This window comes from Embiotoca jacksoni, unplaced genomic scaffold (assembly GCF_022577435.1).
Source record: "Embiotoca jacksoni isolate LCO1_2020_lvr unplaced genomic scaffold, fEmbJac1.0.p SCAF_7, whole genome shotgun sequence".
Taxonomy (NCBI): domain Eukaryota; kingdom Metazoa; phylum Chordata; class Actinopteri; family Embiotocidae; genus Embiotoca; species Embiotoca jacksoni.
In genome coordinates, this window is record NW_027185425.1 from 22,131,912 (window position 1) to 22,153,237 (window position 21,326).

The 21,326-nt window shown below is 40.6% G+C and overlaps 1 protein-coding gene across 1 annotated transcript in view; it reads right to left on the reverse strand.

The window, feature by feature from the left end:
* thsd7aa (thrombospondin, type I, domain containing 7Aa) overlaps nucleotides 1-21,326 on the reverse strand; it is a 160,293-nt gene that overhangs the window by 39,172 nt on the left and 99,795 nt on the right. The window contains exons 8-18 of the mRNA XM_069176035.1: nucleotides 16,279-16,519; nucleotides 14,439-14,554; nucleotides 13,110-13,242; nucleotides 10,502-10,605; nucleotides 8,006-8,200; nucleotides 7,459-7,725; nucleotides 4,202-4,380; nucleotides 4,056-4,061; nucleotides 3,674-3,807; nucleotides 2,890-3,043; nucleotides 34-175 (exon numbers count right to left, since the gene is read on the reverse strand). Coding sequence (XP_069032136.1) covers nucleotides 34-175; nucleotides 2,890-3,043; nucleotides 3,674-3,807; nucleotides 4,056-4,061; nucleotides 4,202-4,380; nucleotides 7,459-7,725; nucleotides 8,006-8,200; nucleotides 10,502-10,605; nucleotides 13,110-13,242; nucleotides 14,439-14,554; nucleotides 16,279-16,519 — 1,671 coding nt within the window. The remainder of the gene's footprint in view (nucleotides 1-33; nucleotides 176-2,889; nucleotides 3,044-3,673; nucleotides 3,808-4,055; nucleotides 4,062-4,201; nucleotides 4,381-7,458; nucleotides 7,726-8,005; nucleotides 8,201-10,501; nucleotides 10,606-13,109; nucleotides 13,243-14,438; nucleotides 14,555-16,278; nucleotides 16,520-21,326) is intronic.

Genomic DNA, 21,326 nt, shown 5'->3' on the forward strand with positions numbered 1-21,326 from the left:
CAGACCTGCATGTTGTCGCCCAAGCTGTCTCACCAGTGATGTTGTAGAAGTAGTGGAAGCAGTTGCTGTTGAGTTTGCATGATTCTGTCTCTTTAGTCGAAGGACACTCCTTCTCCTCTCCAGGCTGGCGGAGCGAGAAAGCAGACCTCTCCCGGGTACTGTTCTCATTACAGGGCTGAGGAGTAGAGAAAAGGGTTCAGACTGTTACATAATTCAGTCTCCTGAAAAGATAACGGTTTGGACTGTCAATGATAAAAGATCCACAGGAACTACATTAATTGGTCTGTCCCCTCCCCCCATAGAGCTGATTTAAACACCAATGGCAGATCAATTAGTTACTGCCTATTTGTACTCAAATTAATTGTTTAAATATGCACAAAGACGACAGCCTTGCAAGTGGTACAGGAGTCTTATTTGTGCTCAATGGTTTTGCACATGTAGCACCTAAAACACTTGACAAAAACCCACAGCAATGTTTTGGTCAAATTGCCCTGGGTGGTATAATTTCATTTTCATCTTTATAAATATTAAATGTTTTTGCAATTTAGCTTATTTCCTGCTTTTCAGGTTCTTTTATAGAAAAAAATAAAATAAAAAAAACTACAATGTTGTTATCTGTGTAATAAAAAAAGAGAAAAAAAAAATCAGATTTGATTTTTAATTGAGGTGAATAAAGGCTAAAATACCCCCCAAAAAAATTTAAGAGTAATGAGTTATTCTAAAGAACAAAAACCTAAGAGCAGCACTCTCCGCGAATCGCCACCTTAACGTGGTGGAGGGGTTTGAGTGGCTCAGTGATCCTGGGAGCTATGTTGTCCGGGGCTCTGGTAGGGTCTCCCAAGGCAAACTGGTCTCAGGGGAGAGCCCAGACTAAGAGTGGTTCAAAAGACCCCTGATGAATAGCAGCCCACGGTCTAAAGTGACCTCGCCCAGATCATGGAAACCGGGGAACCCTCCCGGAGCCAGACCCGGGAGGGGAGCCCCCCAGCGAGCATCTGGGGGCCAGGCCTTCACCCATTGGGCCCGGTTGGGCTCAGCCCAAAGAAACAACATGGAGCAGCCATCCGGTGGACCCACCATCTGCAGGGACAAGCATCGGGGTCAGGTGCAATGCAGACCGGGAGGCGGGCCAGGTTGGGGGCCCGGGCGAGCCGATCGCCTGCAGCATAGACTAGCTTTAGGGACTTGGAACGTCACCTCGCTAGCGGGGGAAAAGCCGGAGCTGGTGCAGGAGGTGGAGCGGTACCAACAAGATATAGTTGGGCTCACCCAACTCCTGGAGAGGGGCTGGACTTTATCCTTTACTGGCGTTCCCCAGGGTGAGAGGAGCCGGGCGGGAGTAGGGATACTCACGAGCCTCCGGCTGAGCGCCGACGTGTTGTAGTTCTCCCCGGAGAGCGAAAGGGTCGCCTCCATGCACCTCCGGGTTGCAGGGAGGAAGGCTTTGACTGTTTTTTGTGCTTATGCACCGAACAGCAGTTCGGATTATCCGGCCTTCTTGGAGTTAGTGGGTGGAGTCCTAGGGAGGTGATTGCTTACTCAGATAGGGGACATCGTCGGGCGGTGCCTTTGAGGAATTCCCAACCATCATGCCACCTGGAGATGGGGAACAGTACCCATGGACTGGCAGACCGGGGTGGTGGTTCCCATTTTCAAAAAAGGGGACCGGAGAGTGTGCTCCAACAATCAGGGTATCACGCTACTAAGCCTCCTGGGCAAAGCTTATGCCAGAGTGTTGGAAAGGAGGCTCCGACCATTTGTTGAACCTCAGATTCAAGAGGAGCAGTGCGGATTCTGTCCCGGTTGTGGAACAGCAGACCAGCTCTTTTCCCTCGCAAGACTACTGGAGGGGTCCTGGGAGTTTTCCCATCCAGTCTACAAGTGGTTTGTGGACCTGTCCTTTGTCACCGGTCCTGTTTGTGACCTTCATGGACAGGATATCTAGGTGCAGCCGGGAGGAGGAGAACGTCAGGTTCAGAGGTCTCCGGATCGCATCTCTGCTGTTTGCAGATGACGTGGTCCTGTTGGCCTCTTCAGACCATGACCTCCAGCATTCACTGGGGTGGTTTGCAGCCAAGTGTGAAGCGGCGGGGATGAGGGTTAGCACCTCCAGAACTGAGGTCATGGTGCTCTGCCGGAAACTGGTGGATTGCTCCCTCCAGGTGGGGATGGATTGCCTGCCTCAAGCAAAGAAGTTTAAGTATCTCGGGGTCTTGTTCACGAGTGGGGGTATGATGGAGTGGGAGATCGACAGGCGGATCTGTGCAGCTGCAGCAGTAAAACAGGCGCTGCACTGGAATGTGTTGGTGAAAAGGGAGCTGAGCCGGAAGGTGAAGCTTTCAGTTTACCGGTCAATTTATTTTCCGACCCTCACCTATGGTCACAAGCTCTGGGTCATGACCGAAAGAACGAGGTCGCGGCTACAAGCGGCTGAAATGAGTTTCCTCCTTAGGGTGGGTGGGCTCAGCCTTAGGGATAGGGTAAGGAGCTCGGACATCAGGAGGGAACTTGGAGTTGAGGCGCTACTCTTTCGCGTCGAAAGGAGTCAGCTGAGGTGGTTCAGCATCTGATCAGGATCCTCCTGGGCGCCTCCCTTTGGAGGTTTTCCGGGCACGCTCAACTGGCAGGAGACGCCAGGGAAGACCCAGAACACGCTGGAGGGATTATATCTCCCAGCTGGCCTGGGAACGCCTCGGGATCCCCCAGGATGAGCTGGAAAATGTTGTGGGGAGAGGGAAGTCTGGGTCAGCTTGCTTGGCCTGCTGCCACCGCCACCTGATCCTGGATAAGCGGAAGATGATGGATGGATGGATGGATGGATGGATGGAGTTCTTCTAAAGAATAAAGAACTAAGAGCAGCACAGTGAAAGAAAGTAATGCCATTCTTACCAGTGGACATGGGCTCCAGGCTCCCCAGTCTGATAACACACAGTCCTCGGGGCAGGGCAGCCGGCTGTTGCGGGCCCCCAGAGGCATCTCTTCTGGGTCACACAGGTAGTCTTCCACTTGCTCAGAGGGCCCATCTATAGTGTTGAGCATACACCTGGTCACAAAAGGGTTCAAGCAAAAGTTAGTATTTTTGCACAAAACCCCAGTAATCATTCAACCGTTGACCAGTCAAAAAAGTGAAATATTGATCAACAGATTGGTGTTTCTCCATAAAACTAATCAAAACAAATGCTCAACTCTGGGACCAGACTTAATCTTCCAAAAGGAATGATATCACTTGTTCAAAACCGGTAGAGATCAGACTGAAGGATTAGCACAGTAGCTGACTGGCTGGTAATGTCAGGGCCAGTATCTCCATTAACATCGTAGCCAATATTCAAGTGAGCATCATTTTGATAAACAATCATATAAAATAATGAATTTCTCATCAAAGTGTACATTAAAAGTTTTAAGGAAAACTGATGCAATTTGTGAGGTTTTTTTCAACACTGTCATCATCACTGGTTAATGTGAAATGCGTGCTGAGACATGTCTTTCCAAGAATTTATACAAGTCAGCACCCAACAGGGGGGCCAAGAAGACATGCTCAATGTATACTTTGAACTGGAACTGTGGCCATGACAGATGACATTTTAAAAGTCCACAAGAACACATGAATAAACAGGAGCGCAACCTAGGAAAGAGCTAGTGTTGAGGTCTGACGTGATGATTTGGCTCATCTTACCTGACTTTTCGGGTCTGAACACCTTCACCACAGTTGTCCCTCAGGTCCACATTACTGACCTTCCATACACTCCAGGGCTCTGCTACCCAGACATACTGCCCACAGTCACTGAGACAAGGCACCACCTCGTACACCTGACACACAAACAAATCCCACAATTATCTGTTTTATCTCCAGCAGCAAATGTGTAGTTTAGCAACAAGAAAACTAAACTTTGGAAGTGATGCACAGTTAACGCAAGAATGTTTTTTGAGATGAACAACAAATCATCAGATTATTGATTAAAATTTGACTAAAATAAAGACAAAAACATAATTTAAGCGTCCAAAAATAAGTATTACAAAAAGTTGTCAAAGAAAACTAAAAGCAACAGTATTCTTACCTGAGCCTGTGGATGAAATCCATTGACCAAAGAAGCAAAAGGAACAAGAGAAGAAGAGGCTGTTCAGACTATCATGTTCAAAAGAAAATAAGCTGTAGTATTTTTGGTCAAATGTAAATCACAGTTTAAACTGAGCTCTCCGTCACCTGGTTAACATGGTCCAGTTTAGGACACGGTCTCCCTCCATTGTAGGGCTTCTCTCTGAGCCACTTGGAGCGAACTTTGACCCCACTGCCACATGATTTGCTGCAGCGGGACCAGTTGGACCACTCGCTCAATTTGCAGTCAGATGGACAGGCAATGATGCAAGCCTCCTCAATATACCCTATAACCAGTCAGAAAACAAAAACGTGTCAGTACAGAGCCATCAACCGTTGAATTGTTAATGAAATGTTACGAGAGCAGTATGTTGTCGTTCAAGTGACATCCATTGTGAATGTTAAAAAGATGTTAAAAAAAATACATGACAAAACTTTCATTGTTTCAAGCTTGCTCACACTGCTTTCCCATTTAAAAAAGCAATTTGAACATGTATCAATCTGTAATCGACATTGCTGTGAGATTGCAGATATCCAAGGCAGTTTTTTGACATCTTGACTGTTCAGTGTGAGCTGACCTGTTGTGAGAGGATATAAAGGACAATGGAACTATTGCTTTAATGGTCTGACGTACATATCAAAATTAGATCTCCAAAAGGGACCACCAGCCGTGCTTACAATCTGAAACCTTCCTTGAGCGTGAAAGTATTCTCACTGTTATGCACACATGCAGTCCATTCCCTCCCTAGTATACACAAACTTAGCATGACTGATCCCCAGCTGTAGCCTGAGGACAAATATCAGCAGGAAGGAGCAGCTCCTTGCCATGTTACTCCCAGTGATCCTTGGCATGACGGAGCCAATCAAGCCCCCCTAAATCAGACAGAAAAAAGCAGCAGCACAGACTCTGATCCCAGTATCATATTACAGTTACAGCTAGTTACCATCAAGCAGCTCCCTACTGAGCTTTTACTCACAGCAAGAAGGGTTTCTCAATGAGCAAACAGAGTGCTTTGATGTGTTCTGTATTTTCCCAAAGGTAAAAATGCAGAATACGGTGGCAATATGATTTTTAATTTCCTGTTCTCCTTTTGATTAAATATACTGTGGAATGTTAATAGAGCTCATTCAGTGGACTGTGAGATATTGGTTGCTGGGAGCAGAAATATCCTTGATGGATTCTTGAATTTACACTGGTGATTTGATAAAAAGACACACTTGTAAGTGACTCTGAGCTGGGTCAAATGTAATCACTCCATTACAGATGGTATTTGGTTAGGAATGTTTGTTGACAAATAACTAATCTGCTTTTCTATTTTTATTAATTTTTAATTTTTCAGTGATTTTTTTTTTTTTTCAACTGCTCATCTCCAGCTGTGTGTAAATTAAGATAAGGAAATATGTGGTCAAAATTATACCAACATTGTGGTCACATTCAATAAATGCATTGTGATTAAATTGAAGGGTATGTTTGATGTCACTTGCAACAGAAGAATATTTAACTGTCTGCGATAGTAAGTCTCTATGACAAATTCATTCTAAAATGTAAACCTGTGTGAGATCTTGCTTCACACTAATTCACCGGTTGAACTCAGAATCTGGGCATAGCTCAGTTTTGTGTGCTCGGAGTGCATTTTGGTGTGGCAAACCTTCTTTGGTAATACGCCACAGTGGTAAATTAAGAGGAATAGATAATTGAAAGGGGCCAGTCCTTCAATAATGGACAATCAAATCAGTTCCTGTCAATTTTTAAATGGCTTAAGAAGGAGCAAACCAACAAAGCCAGCTAAACAAAACGCCAGCTGGAGGAAACGAACATACTTGTCTGGGAGGTTCAGGATTGTAATCACAGAATTCCTGGTTACTATGAGTTGAGCTCCATGGGCTGATATTAAACTGGTTTGAGAAGAGGTTACTTATGTTATCAATGCCTCTTTCCCTGATAATTAGAGAACTGCTGCTCAATGTAGGAAGCTAGAAGCTAATGATAACATGAAGGGCTAAACAAAAACTTGTGCCAAACACTGGCAACCAGGAGAAGGAGATGTCAAAATTGAACAAAGATCAAATTGATTACAATTAAATTACACATGAAGGTAGAACAATTCAAAAGCCTTTTAACTCACTCATCTGGTTTAGAAATCTACCCAGTCATGCAAGGCCACGGGGTGTGACACTATGTTATTTACACACAAAAGTTTAGGAGAATTTATGCACGACAGCTTAGTACATTTAAATAATGATGGGAGAGTAAATTATTACACACTCAAAGCTCTGAATGCAATTCATTTATCAATGCCAACACACCAGTGACCTTTGGAGCACATTTCTCTTCATCAGTGTTGTTAATAAATGAAATCCATTGGGACCTTTAAGTGTGCGTAATTTACTTCTGCTTACTCCTCAACATCTTTCCTGCACTGGATTTCAGCATATTGGATGAATGTTCTTTCTTCACTTTGGCATTTAGTCAATGCCGGTGTTTGGCGTCTAAAGGATGCAGGTTCTTTTTCTGGGCCTTCGTCTTATATCATTGAATCACTTTCTAAACTGAGCAGCTGTTGTCATAAAACCAAGGGAAGAGACATTTATGATATTAGTTACATCTTCCCAAGCCAATTTAACATCATCAACCAATGGAGGCCGACTCGTAGTACCATAAATTCTGTTATTACGAGGCTGAACCTCCCAGACAAGTACGTCAGGTCTTTTCCTGCGTAAAGGTTGACTGGCCTTGCCAGTCTGCTCCCACTTTAGTCATTCTGAAACGACAATACGCTTTGCCACAACAGTATTAAAGGCAATGAGCAGAACTGATTTTATTGGCCATAATTGAGGTCGGCTGGGACACACATTTTAATGATCTATTCCTCCTACTTTACCACTGTGCCATGCTGCACCACAGAGGCGCTGTGTTTGCATTTACCAAATTGCCAAAAAAGTTGGCCACACCTGCATGCGCTCCAAGGTGAGACACACAGACACACACAAGTACTGACACCAACACAGAGGAGAGCTGCAGAGAGAGAAGGAGAGAGACAGCAGCGAGAAATCCCGCCCCTCACCCGGTGGTACCATCATGATATAATTGGAGTTTACACTGTGTTTCTGCTATGATTATGCAAATACAAATGTGATCACAGATAGTTCCCCTGTATATTTTAGCTGGAACTGCGTGCTGCTCACATGAAAATTAGGTGTCGGGTCTATTTTATAAATGACGTGATGCACACGCGAGGCATGAGAGGCAGCTGAGATGCACATCTCAGAAAGTTAAGCAAAACTATCTGGTAGTAAATTTAATCATTATACTGTCCTGTGAATTGTGCTTGTGTTTAATGAAATGAAAAGGAAAGAAAAGTCACCATGACTGTTGCACCGAGAAGTCTCCACTATGCGATTGTCCTGGTTGTAGCACACCATGGCCTGATAGCGGTATCCTTGGCCACACTCCTTGATGTCACCTTGGACCTTCATGCCCAATTGACCCTCCATACGGCCACCCTCAGGTAGAATACAATCTGACCAGTTGCCCACAGGCTGGGCGTTGTATTTGTTACATGGGCAGTATTGAGTCTCACCAAGGGGATACATCTGGTTGTTTTTACACTGGTCACGCTTTTTACTCTTCCCTACAAAAGAAAAGAAAAACATTAACTGCAATATAATCATACTTGAGAATTTGCCACATCATGAGTATTTAAAAGTAATCAAAGCATTTAAGCCCCAATTTGCTAAATATCTGTAAGAGGAGGCTTGCTTGGTTTAAGCAGCTCAGGAATTTGAATATAGAAATCGCTTTGAAGTCCTTTTTGTGAACTTTACACATTCAAAAAGTAAAAACTGAGAATCATCTTTTTATATCCAGTGATCTTACCCTAAAGATCTCTATAAACTCGAAATGTTACTCACCCATGAGCATCCTCTTGCGGGTCCTGACACCCACACAGTCGGCTGTGCATGAGGAGAACTTGGACCAGCTGCTGAGTTGACAGTCTTCTTGGCAGGGCAGCTGGCAAAGCTGGGTGAGAGGTGGCATGCAGCCAGCAAACGTAAGACAAGCTTCCACGTCTGCTTGCCCACCATCCTGCTTCCGGCATGAAACAGCTACAAGAAAAAAATGAATGGTGGAGGTTTATAAGGTTGGAAATTTCTCTTTTTGTAGGTAATGGTTTACATTTGTAAAACTAAAATATCATAAGTCATCAGGGTGTCCATAGTAGATAATGATGGAGCTGACACTCCGTATTAACTCCACTATCACAACATGGGGTGAATATGGCATTTAGATTTAGCAGTTCCCTGAATAAACCCATTATGACAGTGTTTAGCAGCAATGATGTGACTATATAAAAGAAGCCTCCAACTGTCCCATGCAAAGAAAACACAGTGGATTATATGTGTATGGATGGGTAGAATACAACATTATCAAAACTGTCATTATGTCAGTTTATCCACCTTTTATTTGATCTTGTACCCACAAACCCACAAACCCAAATCCTCGAGAAATATTAGAAGTAAGGACTGTATAATGGCTTTGGCCCTCTCCACAGTTTATTGAGTAAGTGGGTGAATAGTAAAAGCTTTGTATTGAATTGTCAATCTCAGAGTATACTGTTACAGGTAATGGTACATAATGACAAGAGCCTCCCAAGATGGAGGAGCATTGGAATCAGATAATGGCCTCTGTCTCTGAGACCCTAATTGGAGTATGTGCACTGATTACAAGTCAGCTCTCTCCCTGGATTCTTACTCAGGTCACAGGCATTAGTGCTGCAGTCAGCAAGACATCTTAAAGGAACAATACAGGTTACTGGTAATGAAAATACTTATAATACATCATTGAACTCAGTTTTTGATAACAGTTTGACTTTTTTTTATTATTATTTAGTGATTTTTATGTGTACTTTGAGACATACACTTGTTAATGCTACATTGTATTACCATTACATTGTAATTCAATGAAATAGTGATGTAACTCTGACAAGAATTTATATACAATTTTTGTTCAGGTTTCAGGATTTCACAAATTAGTTTTCATACTATACCACAAAAAGAGCTTTTTCCCTAAAAACAGAAGCCAATTGTTCCGAGCCTTCTTGGCTTGCAACACCGTTTCTGGTCATAGCAGTTCTACCAAACCTTCCAAATGACAAATATTGTTTGAATTTAGTGCTAACCAGAGTTAATATCATCAATTATTTCACCAAAGAATCAAAAATAAGACAAAATTCAAAAACCTGTGCAACAGAACTTTGTTCTTATTTCCTGTTAATTGAAAATGAGCATATATTTTTCATAAAACCATACATTTTCTCAGTTTCAACGTTTGATATGCTGTCTTTGGTCTATTTTCAATTAAATATGGGTTTACATGTTTTGCAAATCATTGCATTATGTTTATATTTACATTTTACACAGCATCTCAACTTTTTGGAAAAAGGGGTTGTCGATAGGATTTTGAGTTTCTGACACATGTTCAATGGAGTATTTAACAAGCGTTTTGCTTCTAATGGAGGATTACTGAATTGGTGTTTTGAGATAAGCGTAACAATATGATTAATAATGATTTTAAAAAATGGAAGATCGAAAGTGAGAGCTGAAAACAAGAGACGTGATGAAGTGATAAAGTTTAGCTGCAGTCTGGTACTTTGTTGCTGGTGTTGGTCCTTTGGTCTAATCATGCCTCGCTTTTTTTGTTGCCTTTTTTAAACAATCTCAACGAATGATAAACCATCAATTGAAATAGCTGAAAACCCTGCGATATTAACGTGAGATCCAGGTAGATTCATTGGTGTTATGGAGTTGAAAGGTAATATTTGAGATTGTTATTTTATTTTACTCTATTAATCCCCGAGGGGAAATTCTTTTGCTACAGCAGCATCCCGAGGGGGAGCTGCTGCAACAGGCTGCCACGACCGCGGCGCCAACCAACCAACCTGAGGTGCATGTTTTTGGGTGATGGGAGGAAGCCGGAGAACCCGGAGAGAACCCACGCAAGCACAGGGAGAACATGCAAACTCTGCACAGAAAGGCCCAGGACCGGATTCGAACCCTGAACCTTTTTGCTGTGAGGCGACAATGCTAACCACTGCACCACCGTGCCACCCTTATTATGCAGAAACATTAACACTCATTCCACTCCACGGATCCATATCGATTGCAACATTAAAGTTGTATGCAGCCCCTAAGAACTGCTTTAATGCTAACTCCCTCTTCTCTGGCTCTTGCGAAGGCATCTGATGCGTTATCCCAGACCTCCACTTGAACCACATCTCAGTCTAATCCTCTTGATGACTGGCAACAATTACAGTTTTTTTCCAGCTCTTTTTACTGATTTAGTTCAAGGAGTAAGTAAATAAGATATGAATGTTTAAGTGTTCTGTGTGTGTGTGTGGCTATCGTCACCTCGAATCTGAAGTCCCGGGCCACAGGTTTCCTGAGCACCAAGACTGTCCTGCCGAACTGACCATGGAACCAGCTGGCACCTTCGCCACTTGTGGGTTTTCCATCTGAAAGAGAAGACAGACAAGAATCAAACCACAGTAGATCATGTAAAATTGATTATTATGTGAATGAGTATGCATGGAGTTGATATTTGGCATCAAGGCTGTAATCTCATCACTGTCCATGAGAAAACACCCTGCTAATCATTACATGGCTATCTGGATTGACAATAATATTACCCTCACTGAAATGTAGAGGCAAAGATGAGGGGTCGTATTCATAAAGCTTCCTGGTACAAAGAGATACTCTTTAAACGCTGAATGAGTTGATTCTTCAAACGAGAAATAAAACCAGGTTAACAAAGCCTCCTTAATTTCAGCAAAGAAGGTTCAAGTTTCATAGGAAAGAACCATCATTTGTGTTTTAACAACATTTAGTTAATGAGTAATTGAAGTTTATCGGGAGGTTTGAATTTAACTTTCCTGTATTCAAAAATGTTTGAATCTCCGTCAAAAAAGCCCCTTGTGGATTGACTGGATCAATAAAAGCCAATCAGAATTATCTTCTATAAGTCTGTGGTTGATTGATTTTGTGGCACATTTGTATGTACATTCTGAAATTTATCCACATTTCATTATTTACATCAGCTTCATAACTATCCACATCTTCCACCATGACTCTCTGCTGGGTTAAATCTGTTTATTTCATTTCATAATATTGCTATGCTAAAATAACCATTCACATCATTTAACTTTTGTTATTATTTAATACATATCCTTATTCTGTGTATTTCTTGGAACATATCATAAATAGATTACTATAATGGAGAAGTCATGGTTTCAGATTATCTCATTGAATAATTTTTTGTGTTAAAATATAATCTTTTTCTTCCATCCCGAGGTTAATGACCCGGAAACTGTGGCTTCAATACAGCTACAACCATTATCCAGTTATTATAATAATGGATCAGATTTAATACATTTGTGTCATTTGGAGTAAACAAAAGCAAAACTGTAAAAATATGTACAATGTGAAAAAATATTTATAAAAGAATATTGATTTTAAAAAAAAAAGAAAAAACCTGGGCGAGAACAAAAAACAACTCTGTGCTTATTGTGCTTAACTCTTAGTGAGCAAGCTGAGTTTACAGGAACTTTTGATTACCATGTCTGTGACAAATAGACTATCTGCAGCTCCAGGATATTCCTGTGTATCCAGTCTGTGCACTCTGTGGTAGGTAATCCTCTGGATGATGTCACTGTCCAGCAGTAACCCTTTGATGAGGAAATCTCTGATAGTTACCTCAACATTGTTGTCTTTCGTCCCGGGAATACATCTAAAATTCCTGTTATCTCATGTAGAGTGCATAGTCAATGCCAGCATTTTCTCTATCAGTTTGTAGTTTTTAATGCAGAGGTAGTTGATTGAAGGCCAACCTGTTTAACTTTCCCTCTTTAAACGTCAGCATCCTCACACATCTGCTGCAGCACATTCATAGTCAATTTCACATTGTTCTTTAGCTCCCTGAAATCCCCTAATGTGTCAAGTTTATCAAGTTTCTGTATTTCTTCATTGCTTGCCTGGAGAACATCCTCCCTATTATTGGTTTTGGATTTTGGCAATGAATGGAGCCCAAATTAATATTCTTCACTATAATCTATGTCCAATATAACATGCTTCATAGTTTTACTTGATTCTATTACTTTGTTTTGAACCTGGTGGCTTAGGTGTGCTGCACTCCATCAAACAAATACAAGGGTGAAGTTGAATAATATAAACTGACGCAAAAGATAAACACATTTATTTTTCAACCCAATAGACAACAGAGATCTTTTGAATTGCTATCGACGCTCTGAGGAATAACTTTAAAAATGACCACATGTTAATATAGTCAACCACCTGACATTGCATGCAGGCACATCCATATGCACATATGCACCATGACCATGAAGGAAACCAATTTTGAGATATTTTAAGTGCATGGAATTGTACTTCGAGGCTAGTATCAGGATACTTAACAACTCTCTGAAAGGCCTCCAGTTGATCCAAAATTCTGCAGGGAGAGATATCTTCTAACACAGAGAAGAGATCATATTTCTCCTGATTTTTGCCTCTGGGTTCCTGTAAAATCCAGATTATAATTGACAAATCCTTGCCCTTACCCCCAATAATAGACTTCATTGTTTCTTATTAAACCAACAGAAGACTTTCAGAATGCGGGCTTAAGTGGTTTCTAGTTGCGTTTCCAAAAGTAGAATTGAAGGCAAAACCTGAAGCTCAGATCAGGCTCCTCTCCTGTGGAACCAGCTCATCGTTTTTGGTCAGAGGTTGACACTTCTGCTTCATGCTGCACGCTATGGTGAGCAGCACCGTGATGTGCATGGTGCCAGGGGAAGCTCTATTTTTTTTGTAAGTAAGTATTCAAAGCTTGCTTGATCAACATCAGCACCTGCGTTTCACACGATATATAGTCTATTTATGTCCGTGTATATGTCCTAATTCGGATTTGAAATGATCACAATAACCTGAGTAATGTGTGCAAGTGTTAATGTTCAGATTGGTCACATACCTGTATCCCTGACAGACAGAGGGAGCCTCACACTCTTTTTCCTGCGTCAGAACCTCAGGACAGTCCTGTCCCCCATTGGCTGGTAATTGGATGATAATACGTTTCCTGTATTGCTTCTTCTTTGACTTACCACCTAAAGGAAGCCACAAGAGAACACACTTATATCCATTAGTTCTAGCAACTCGTTTCAGAAAAATGTACAAAATACATTGGACTGAATATTTAAATTGTGATTGTTGTTGTTGCCACACCTTTAGCTCCAGCATGTCCTGCATATTTGAAAAGAATCTTAAAGAAGGCATGTGTTTTGTGTGCTCGAGCTGTGTTTAACTAAATGTGTCAATGTAGAACAAATTTAATGAAGCTCAGTTGGTCTTCAGTTTTCTTTACTACATCTGTGTGCTCACGTTTTGCTGGAAGTGGCCACTTCAAGAGGAGGCTAATACAATCAAGTGAAATCCTGAATACCATCCCCATTATCCGTTCCCTGATATCCAATACAAGTCTATTGGAGGTAGAGAATGTTGACTTTACAGGAAGTCTTCGTCTATATCGGGATCATCATATCAGGTTCCAGTACTTACGATGCCAGGTGATTGATGTTGGAAGAGAATCTATTAAAGATTGAGATGATTTATAAAATGCTGTGCAGCCCCAACATATTGAGCAGATGGAAAAGGGCTATAAGAACGCTGATGGTGTGTGTGTGTGTGTGTGTGTGTGTGTGTGTGTGTGTGTGTGGGCCTAAGACACACTTCAACATGGCACAGGGGGATGTGGGGATGATGGGCCCACGAATGTTGTTAATGCATTATCAACTCTCAGAGCTACTGCCAGAGAAGAAAGATACATGGAAAGCGTACATTGTGTTTGCGGAGTTGTGATGCTTATGGCTTATTTACTTTGCAAATCAGTTCCAAATCAATTAACACAGGATTTCCAGCAGCTGTTTATTAAGGAGTTGGCCAGCCTCGCTGAATTGGAAAGAAATCCTCTCTCGTTATACAAAGTCTCTCCCATGTATCAAATAATACTTCAGAGATCTTTAGTAGAAAATATAAAAGGGCTGTAGCAATTCTTGCCCCACAATGCTTACCACCTCCACCAGACTATTTCCTTGGGGAAATACTAAGTTAATACTGCATTTCCAAAGCATGTATTAAACATGCAAGGACTCAAACAGAATTGAAAATGTTGGTGTTCTCTCAGTGTGCATGATGATTTTATTTTCTATCCGCTACTGCTGGAATAAGGATGAGCAAATTTGGTATGTTTCTTTAATTGAGACACTGATACACAAGCTCCCCAAGCATCACTGAGTATAATTACCTGCTTGACATGTTGATGGGCAGACGCTCCAGTCACTGTATGGGGTGATGATACAGTCTCTCTTGCATGGAAGTAAACATGGCCTGACGGTGTCTGGGCGAAGACTCTCTGGACACCTGAAAGTAAATCATTTCCATCCTTTATCATATATACAGAATAGCCTTGAAAATCTGATGGAGATGTGTCACATCAGAGACAAATGTTTGCTTGTAGATCCAAGTGTCCCTGACTTCAGTGCTACATTTTTTTGTGATACACCTATGGGATTTGCCTGGTTGCAATGAAACTCCAACATCCTGAAACCACTTCCCTCTCAAATGCAGGGACATCATCTTTTTGGGAAACTAACATGAAAAATAGCTCTGTGCAGAATTACTATGGCAGATTACCAAATAACATCGTGCAAAATGAAAAAACAAAACAAGATGTAGGAAAGAGTTATGTAAAAAACAGAAATATTTTACAACTCAAGAAAGTGTTTAACCATATTTGAATCACACACCTATGTTTAATTTAAGGAATCATACTAAAATGAGAATTTTCTAATGTAACTTTATGTTTACTGTTGACCGTCCTCACAACATGGCCACAGCTGGTGCTTCTATTAAAAGCGGGTGCCCATCTCTCCATTGATATGTAAGTGTGTCCCAAGGCAGTGGGCTCACTGCTCAGCGTGTAACAGTAGATTTAGGAGTCAGCCCAGGAATAAAAAGCAAGATTCATTTCCATACACAGCATGGAGGCTGGCAGGGTTTGACTGCGTAGTGATACCCTTCTGCCAGAATAATGCTCCCATGTTTGCTGAATAAATAAATAGATAATTCATGTTCCCTGCAGATGCCTCCGGGGAGAAAAAGAGACGCAGATGCTTAAAACAGTTGGCCAGCAGCTCATCAGTGCATCAGTTAACACCTCTGGCAGACACCCGCAATAACAGTAACCGGCAGACTAAACGGCACTTTGCGCCATGTGCAAACAAAGTCTGCAAGTAAAGAAAAAAGAAAGGTTGCCTTTCAGTAATGGCCACATTCACAGCCACACAATGGACATCTCATTTTTCTTAAGTCTTAAATCATCTTGCCTATCAACTCACTTTACACTTCTTTACATTTTTACTGAAATGACAGCATTTTTACTGAAGCACTGTTATTTATGTCAGCACCTGAAGTGTAATAGTAAGGGAACAGAAACACCATAAGTTTGTCCTGTGTGGATTTAACACAGTTTGAAGAACTATTTTTACATTTGCATGCTCCAAATAAATCCAGTTTTTAGAAGTGAGACAGCTCAAGGTCTCCCTGAATGCTTCACTTCATTAGCTTTGTTAACAATAACTTAACACTTTTCATACAATCATATAAGCCCATAGTTAAGACAACAAACTGTACAGCTCCATCAGTCTCAAGCGTTACTATTTTTCTTGAAGGTCCCGAGGTGCTTCTCTGTGTATGTATGTTGACAGTGTCTCATTATTAAACATTCCTACAAAGCTCTAACCGGATGTATCTCCACTCACATGTTAGCCAGATTAATTTAACAGCTGTATTTGGAGGTAAAACAAAAAGTGTTTCCACTTAAAATGTTAGTTCACACAATCCAGTTGCATTGGTGAGCACACCAATAATATAATATGTATAATAATATACCAATATCTATCAGTCAATATTAATTTGATCAAAGTACTAAATTATTTTGATTTTTTTTTTTTTGGCACAGTTCCGTTCGTATTTGTACTGATAAATCATCTGATAGAGTTTCATGCCCATCCAAACTTCTCGTGTCATTTTTTAAATTCCTTCACACCTGATGTCCATGTATGAAAAATTATGAGAAAACATACTTTTTGGGAGGAACTTGGCCCACATTGACCCGGACACAGATGACTTTGCGGGTTTGCATCCCCACTGAGCAAGAGACATCATCATCACGTGTTCGGCCCACAGACGTGTTGGTGGATGGGACTGAAGAGTCCTCTATGCACTGTCCCCAGGGGCCAGTCTGCCAGTGGTACACAGTGCAAGGATGGTCATTGCAGTTCCTCACCTCCTGCAGGGCACTGATGTTGGGACATTGGACACCACCTGAAAAACAAAAGAACAGTGCAGTACCAGTGTAAGTGTTATGGCTGTACTATCGACAAAAGCAAATCAACTCAGCACTGGTAGTTTTGGATATAAAAAGATCTACAATTCCTGTAAGCCAAAGAGAGAGCAGGAAGTGTGTGGAGTACAGAGCTATCTCCTTGTGGTTTGCGTTCTTCAAATTTTGTTCAGAGAAGACTATCTGACTACTACTCTATGACACTTCATTTGAAAAAAGTACACATATTGGCCTCCTTCATGTGACTTGTTACATTTGGGAAAAAAGAAGAATTTCTGGTAACATGCTGGTTTTAATTTATGCTTTAAATGCTGATACTTGATAGCCTGGTTGCACCGACTATGGCTGACAGCTTCATTTTTCTTAGCTGTGGTAACCGTCTGGAACCTCAGGCTCGTATGAGCATTTGCAAAACCACTCTGAAGGGCGGACCAATCCGCGAGCAGTGTCAGCGGTTAACTGCGTTTGTCCCGCCCCTCCTTCACTGGCGTTGGATGGCTGGTGATAGTGACGAGCGTAGTCCAGCTCAGACTAATCGGTCAGCAACTCGTCAAGCTGCTGGCGTTCATTAAAACAATTTTTTTTAAAAGCCTGTACTCAGGAAAAAAAAGCGTTGGTGGGTACGGGCTGTAGGTAGTTACAGCGGTGGCAGGGTGTTGGCCGGTTTTGGCCCATGCTGATTGATTCAAATTAACCGGAGGTCTACGTTAAGCAGGATGGAACAACTGCAAACGATTCCCAATGGAGGTTGCCCAGACCCATATATTTATGCAGGAAAACTGGGTTCTCGTTTGCACCAGGCTAGATACTTAAAGTTTTTAAGGCCAAAATATATGCAATTGTTGTTTATGTCAAAGATTATGAGTTGCAGGTTTTACAGTGTATACTGCTTGAGTTGGAGCTTGGAATGTCTTTTTTTTATTTACTTTCTTTTTTTTTTTTATCACAAATACCTCGAGGGCTCAAAAACCCCTCTGATAGTTTCTCTCATACTCTGGTTATCTATGAAATATGAAATAATGCATTGTTCCATTTCATCTACACAAAACAATTTTAGTTGTGTACTGTAAAATTGCAAACAATGACTTCTGTTTTTAGATACACAGTATTCAAGGCTGGTTTGTCTCGAAAAGACACAAATTATTGGAAGCATACTGATGTGTAAAAAGCCTCATTGGTCAAGATACTGGAGGCTACTCAAAGGTTTTGCCAATAAATTTAAAAGCTGTTCCATGCAAACACTTCCCATGACAATTTCATCCAGACTGCAGTAACTTCTCTTGATGATTTAAACTATTGCTCCTTAAATGTAGATTGTAGCAGTGACTTAAACCTCTGCTATTTAAATGAGAATTAAAGGTCTAAATATGAAGGTAGTTTTGTGTCTTTTTTTATGCAAGTATAAAAGAGAGTTTTGAAAGCAAAAATTAAGTATAGTAGTACAAATATATGACCTAACAATAAAATGATTTGGATTGCAAAACAAATATCCTTTACTGCTTTGTTGGTTTTGGTCACAGACTTCAGAATTTTGCTTGTGAAACCAGCATCTTTATTTTGCCACAAAATGTTTTGATTGCAAATCAGGACTCTTTGGTTGTGAGTTAAAAACCTTGCGTCGAAAGTTGAATTTGATGTAAAGTGGGGCACACTCGACCGGAGAGGACTGTGTGTGGAGAGATGGAGGAAAGTTGACATGATATTGTTCTTTTCTATTGAAATGGTTTTAAAATGTAGAAGCAAAATTATCAAGTTTGTAACCAAAACCAACAAAACTGTAAAGGATAATGTATTTACAATCCAAATACTTTTATTCTGCATATAGTTAGTGATTCGACTGCTTTGTTAGGCCTTATCAAGTGTTTGCTTATTCTGCTCGATTAATTTGTATTCATTATTGGTATTTATTTTACCTCTTCTTTTTATGTTAAGCATCTGGAGCTGTATTTGATGAATAAATTGAGATATATAAACAATGTATTATCATTACTTTGTTAAATTTATGTAGGCACTATGCAGTATACAGGTTGTAATTCTGCTTCAGTGTGACCAAACAAGAATACATGTACAAGTAATAAGTAAAGTCTAATTGGATGAGGATGAAGCAATTATTATTAAAAAAGCAAACTAACGAAATATTGCTTAGCTAGCAATATGGCATTGGCTGCCCCATGCTGTGTGAGTCCTTGTGCACACCAATAAATTAGCTTTAATTTGTACCATAAGTATTTGGAAATCAAATAAGACTTCAGCAGAGATAAATCAGATGGTGTCTGGGGGACGGTGGGTTGCAGGGATTGACATAGATGAGGTGACCTGTGGGGCAGAATGTCTACACACAGCCATAAGCCTGGATATAGACCCAGGTGCAGTGTGCAAATCATGTGACCCTTTTCACCATGAAACATTTCCATTAGCAGCCATCATCACCTTGGGAAGAGAGACCCCCCCTTTAGAGAAGGTCAGCCATTAGTGCCTCAGAAGGCATTGAAAGACATCATCCAGTCAGAGATAGAGTCTCAATCAGTCTGAATTGGACGTGAGAAAGAGACGTCTGTGCAGCAGCTGAGGACTGTCCTTCGCAAGGTAATTTATAAAAGATATTTGAACACTCATTTGTCAAGCCTAGATATTGTTTATATTAATATTGTTTATTAACACACAGAAGGGCACACTGTTATCGCTGCATGGGCTAATTAAATTGTTAAGTAATAAATATTTAAGTGCTACCAATTAAACTCAACATGTATTTTTTTTTAAAAATGCACACTCTAAGGGCTGAAAATGAACTGCTCTACAAACAATACCTCAGCAGTCTACTCTGTATCAACACCATCTTCCCAGGCGATATGCCCTCCTGCCATTCCAAGTGTTTGTCTTGACCTGAATAATTAGCGCATTACAGCAGTGGCCTGCATGCTGCCGTGATACTTTTATTAGTGAGTTTGCAGCTCATACTTCCTTAGCAGTCTGTAGTACTTGGAATATCAGTAGCTTATATATAATGCTTGGTGATTGCACTTTTTCTAAAGAAAATTTTAAAGAAAATTGAGGGTGGGGGTGGGGGGCATTGTAAACATCACTAAGATCCAAAGGGATCTAAACAGTTTATATATTTTGGATCATTTAACTTTTTTATAAGTTACAGTCTACAGGAAGAGACAACCTAAATTAGCATAAAAACTTAAAGCAGAGGAAAAACTTGATCTGGTCAGGTGTTTAAATATTTAAAAACTGCAATAGTCAAAACATTTCTCAAATATAAATCTCTTTGACCCATCCATTTGCAATAATTTCCACCCATATCTGAATTTCCCTTTTTGACCATGATCTTGGAAAAAACATGTGGAACAGACTGCTTTTTATTTTACTATTATTATACGACTAGCAATGGACTCATTGAAAAATATCAGTTGGGTTTTAGGCCAGGCTCTCATAAATCAAGTAGTGGGATAACTCTTAAAGGAGTTACAAGTTACGCACAGTTTTAAATAGATTTTATTCCTGACTCTCACAGGAAATTGGGTTCTTCATCCACTTCCTTGTTAAAACTATGGAATGGCTTGAGGCTGAGTTCTTAGCCCTTTACGATGCAGTTATATATTCACTTATATGTTATCTCAAGGTCAAATCTTCAAAAGAAAATGTATCACTGACCTTTATTTTAGGACTTTTGTAATGAGAACATTTCTGCCACTTCGGTCTTATATATATATGTTTGTGTGTGTATGTGTGTATTGTTTATCTTGTGAATATATATTAAATATGCAGATATGCATGTGTAATATTTAGATATCCTAACTCCAGAATGGATGCTGCATTTTTGTGAATATGCCAAAGACTGCAAGCCACTCAAGAAGAGCTGTTAAAATGATTGTGAGGAAGTAAGAGATAAAATTCTGATCTGCTGCCAAACCAGACGCTCACCATCTGTGCACCCTCTTATTTTTTTCTCATAACAAGGTTTGGTGAGAATCGCTTGGTTCCCATACTGTGATTGACAGTTTGGAGGATTATACTTTAGCCCAGAAGCACTCACTTCAGTATCATTCCAGGACCATTTACATACCCACTGATCACTTGGGGATCGAAACACCTAATGCTAAGGAACACTTAATGCTACTACGAGCGATTCATAATTTGTCTTTATTCTAAAAACACAGGGATTTTGCTGGGTCAGCAGATTGTTGGGAAGAGATTACGTAGCCACATTTATATTTCTTTCTAGGTAAATTTATGGAAACTACATGTTGCATCAGCAAAAATCACTTGCTGTTGTCAAAGAACATCAAATATGAATGTACCGAAGATTGGACGGACCAGTGACAGCAGCAAAGGACCTTGAACAGAAGCCGAGGAAATGTCAAAGATATTTTTTTGAACCCGAGGACACATTGTACAATCAAGTTTGACAAAGTGAATATAAACAGTGTCGGAGTTCAGTCCTGCAAAAGTTGTTATCATTCTAGCCTCTTCTTACCCTGCATCACAGTAACCCATGCCACAACCTTGCCAGTTGCTGTAGAGGAACACAGATTAATTAATTTCACTTTGACATTTCACTCGTGGTATATACAAGGCCATACACAAATGGTTGTGTAAGATATGCACATTTTAGATGTGCAGTACTAGTGCCACAGTAGTATTAGACCAATGTACAGTTGTGAAGGCAGACACATGATCTTTGTAGATAGCTTAGTTTCTTATCAGATGATTCTAATTTACTAATTCATAATTAATTCAAAGGTCCATTCCAATATGTCTAACTACAGTGCATCCGGAAAGTAT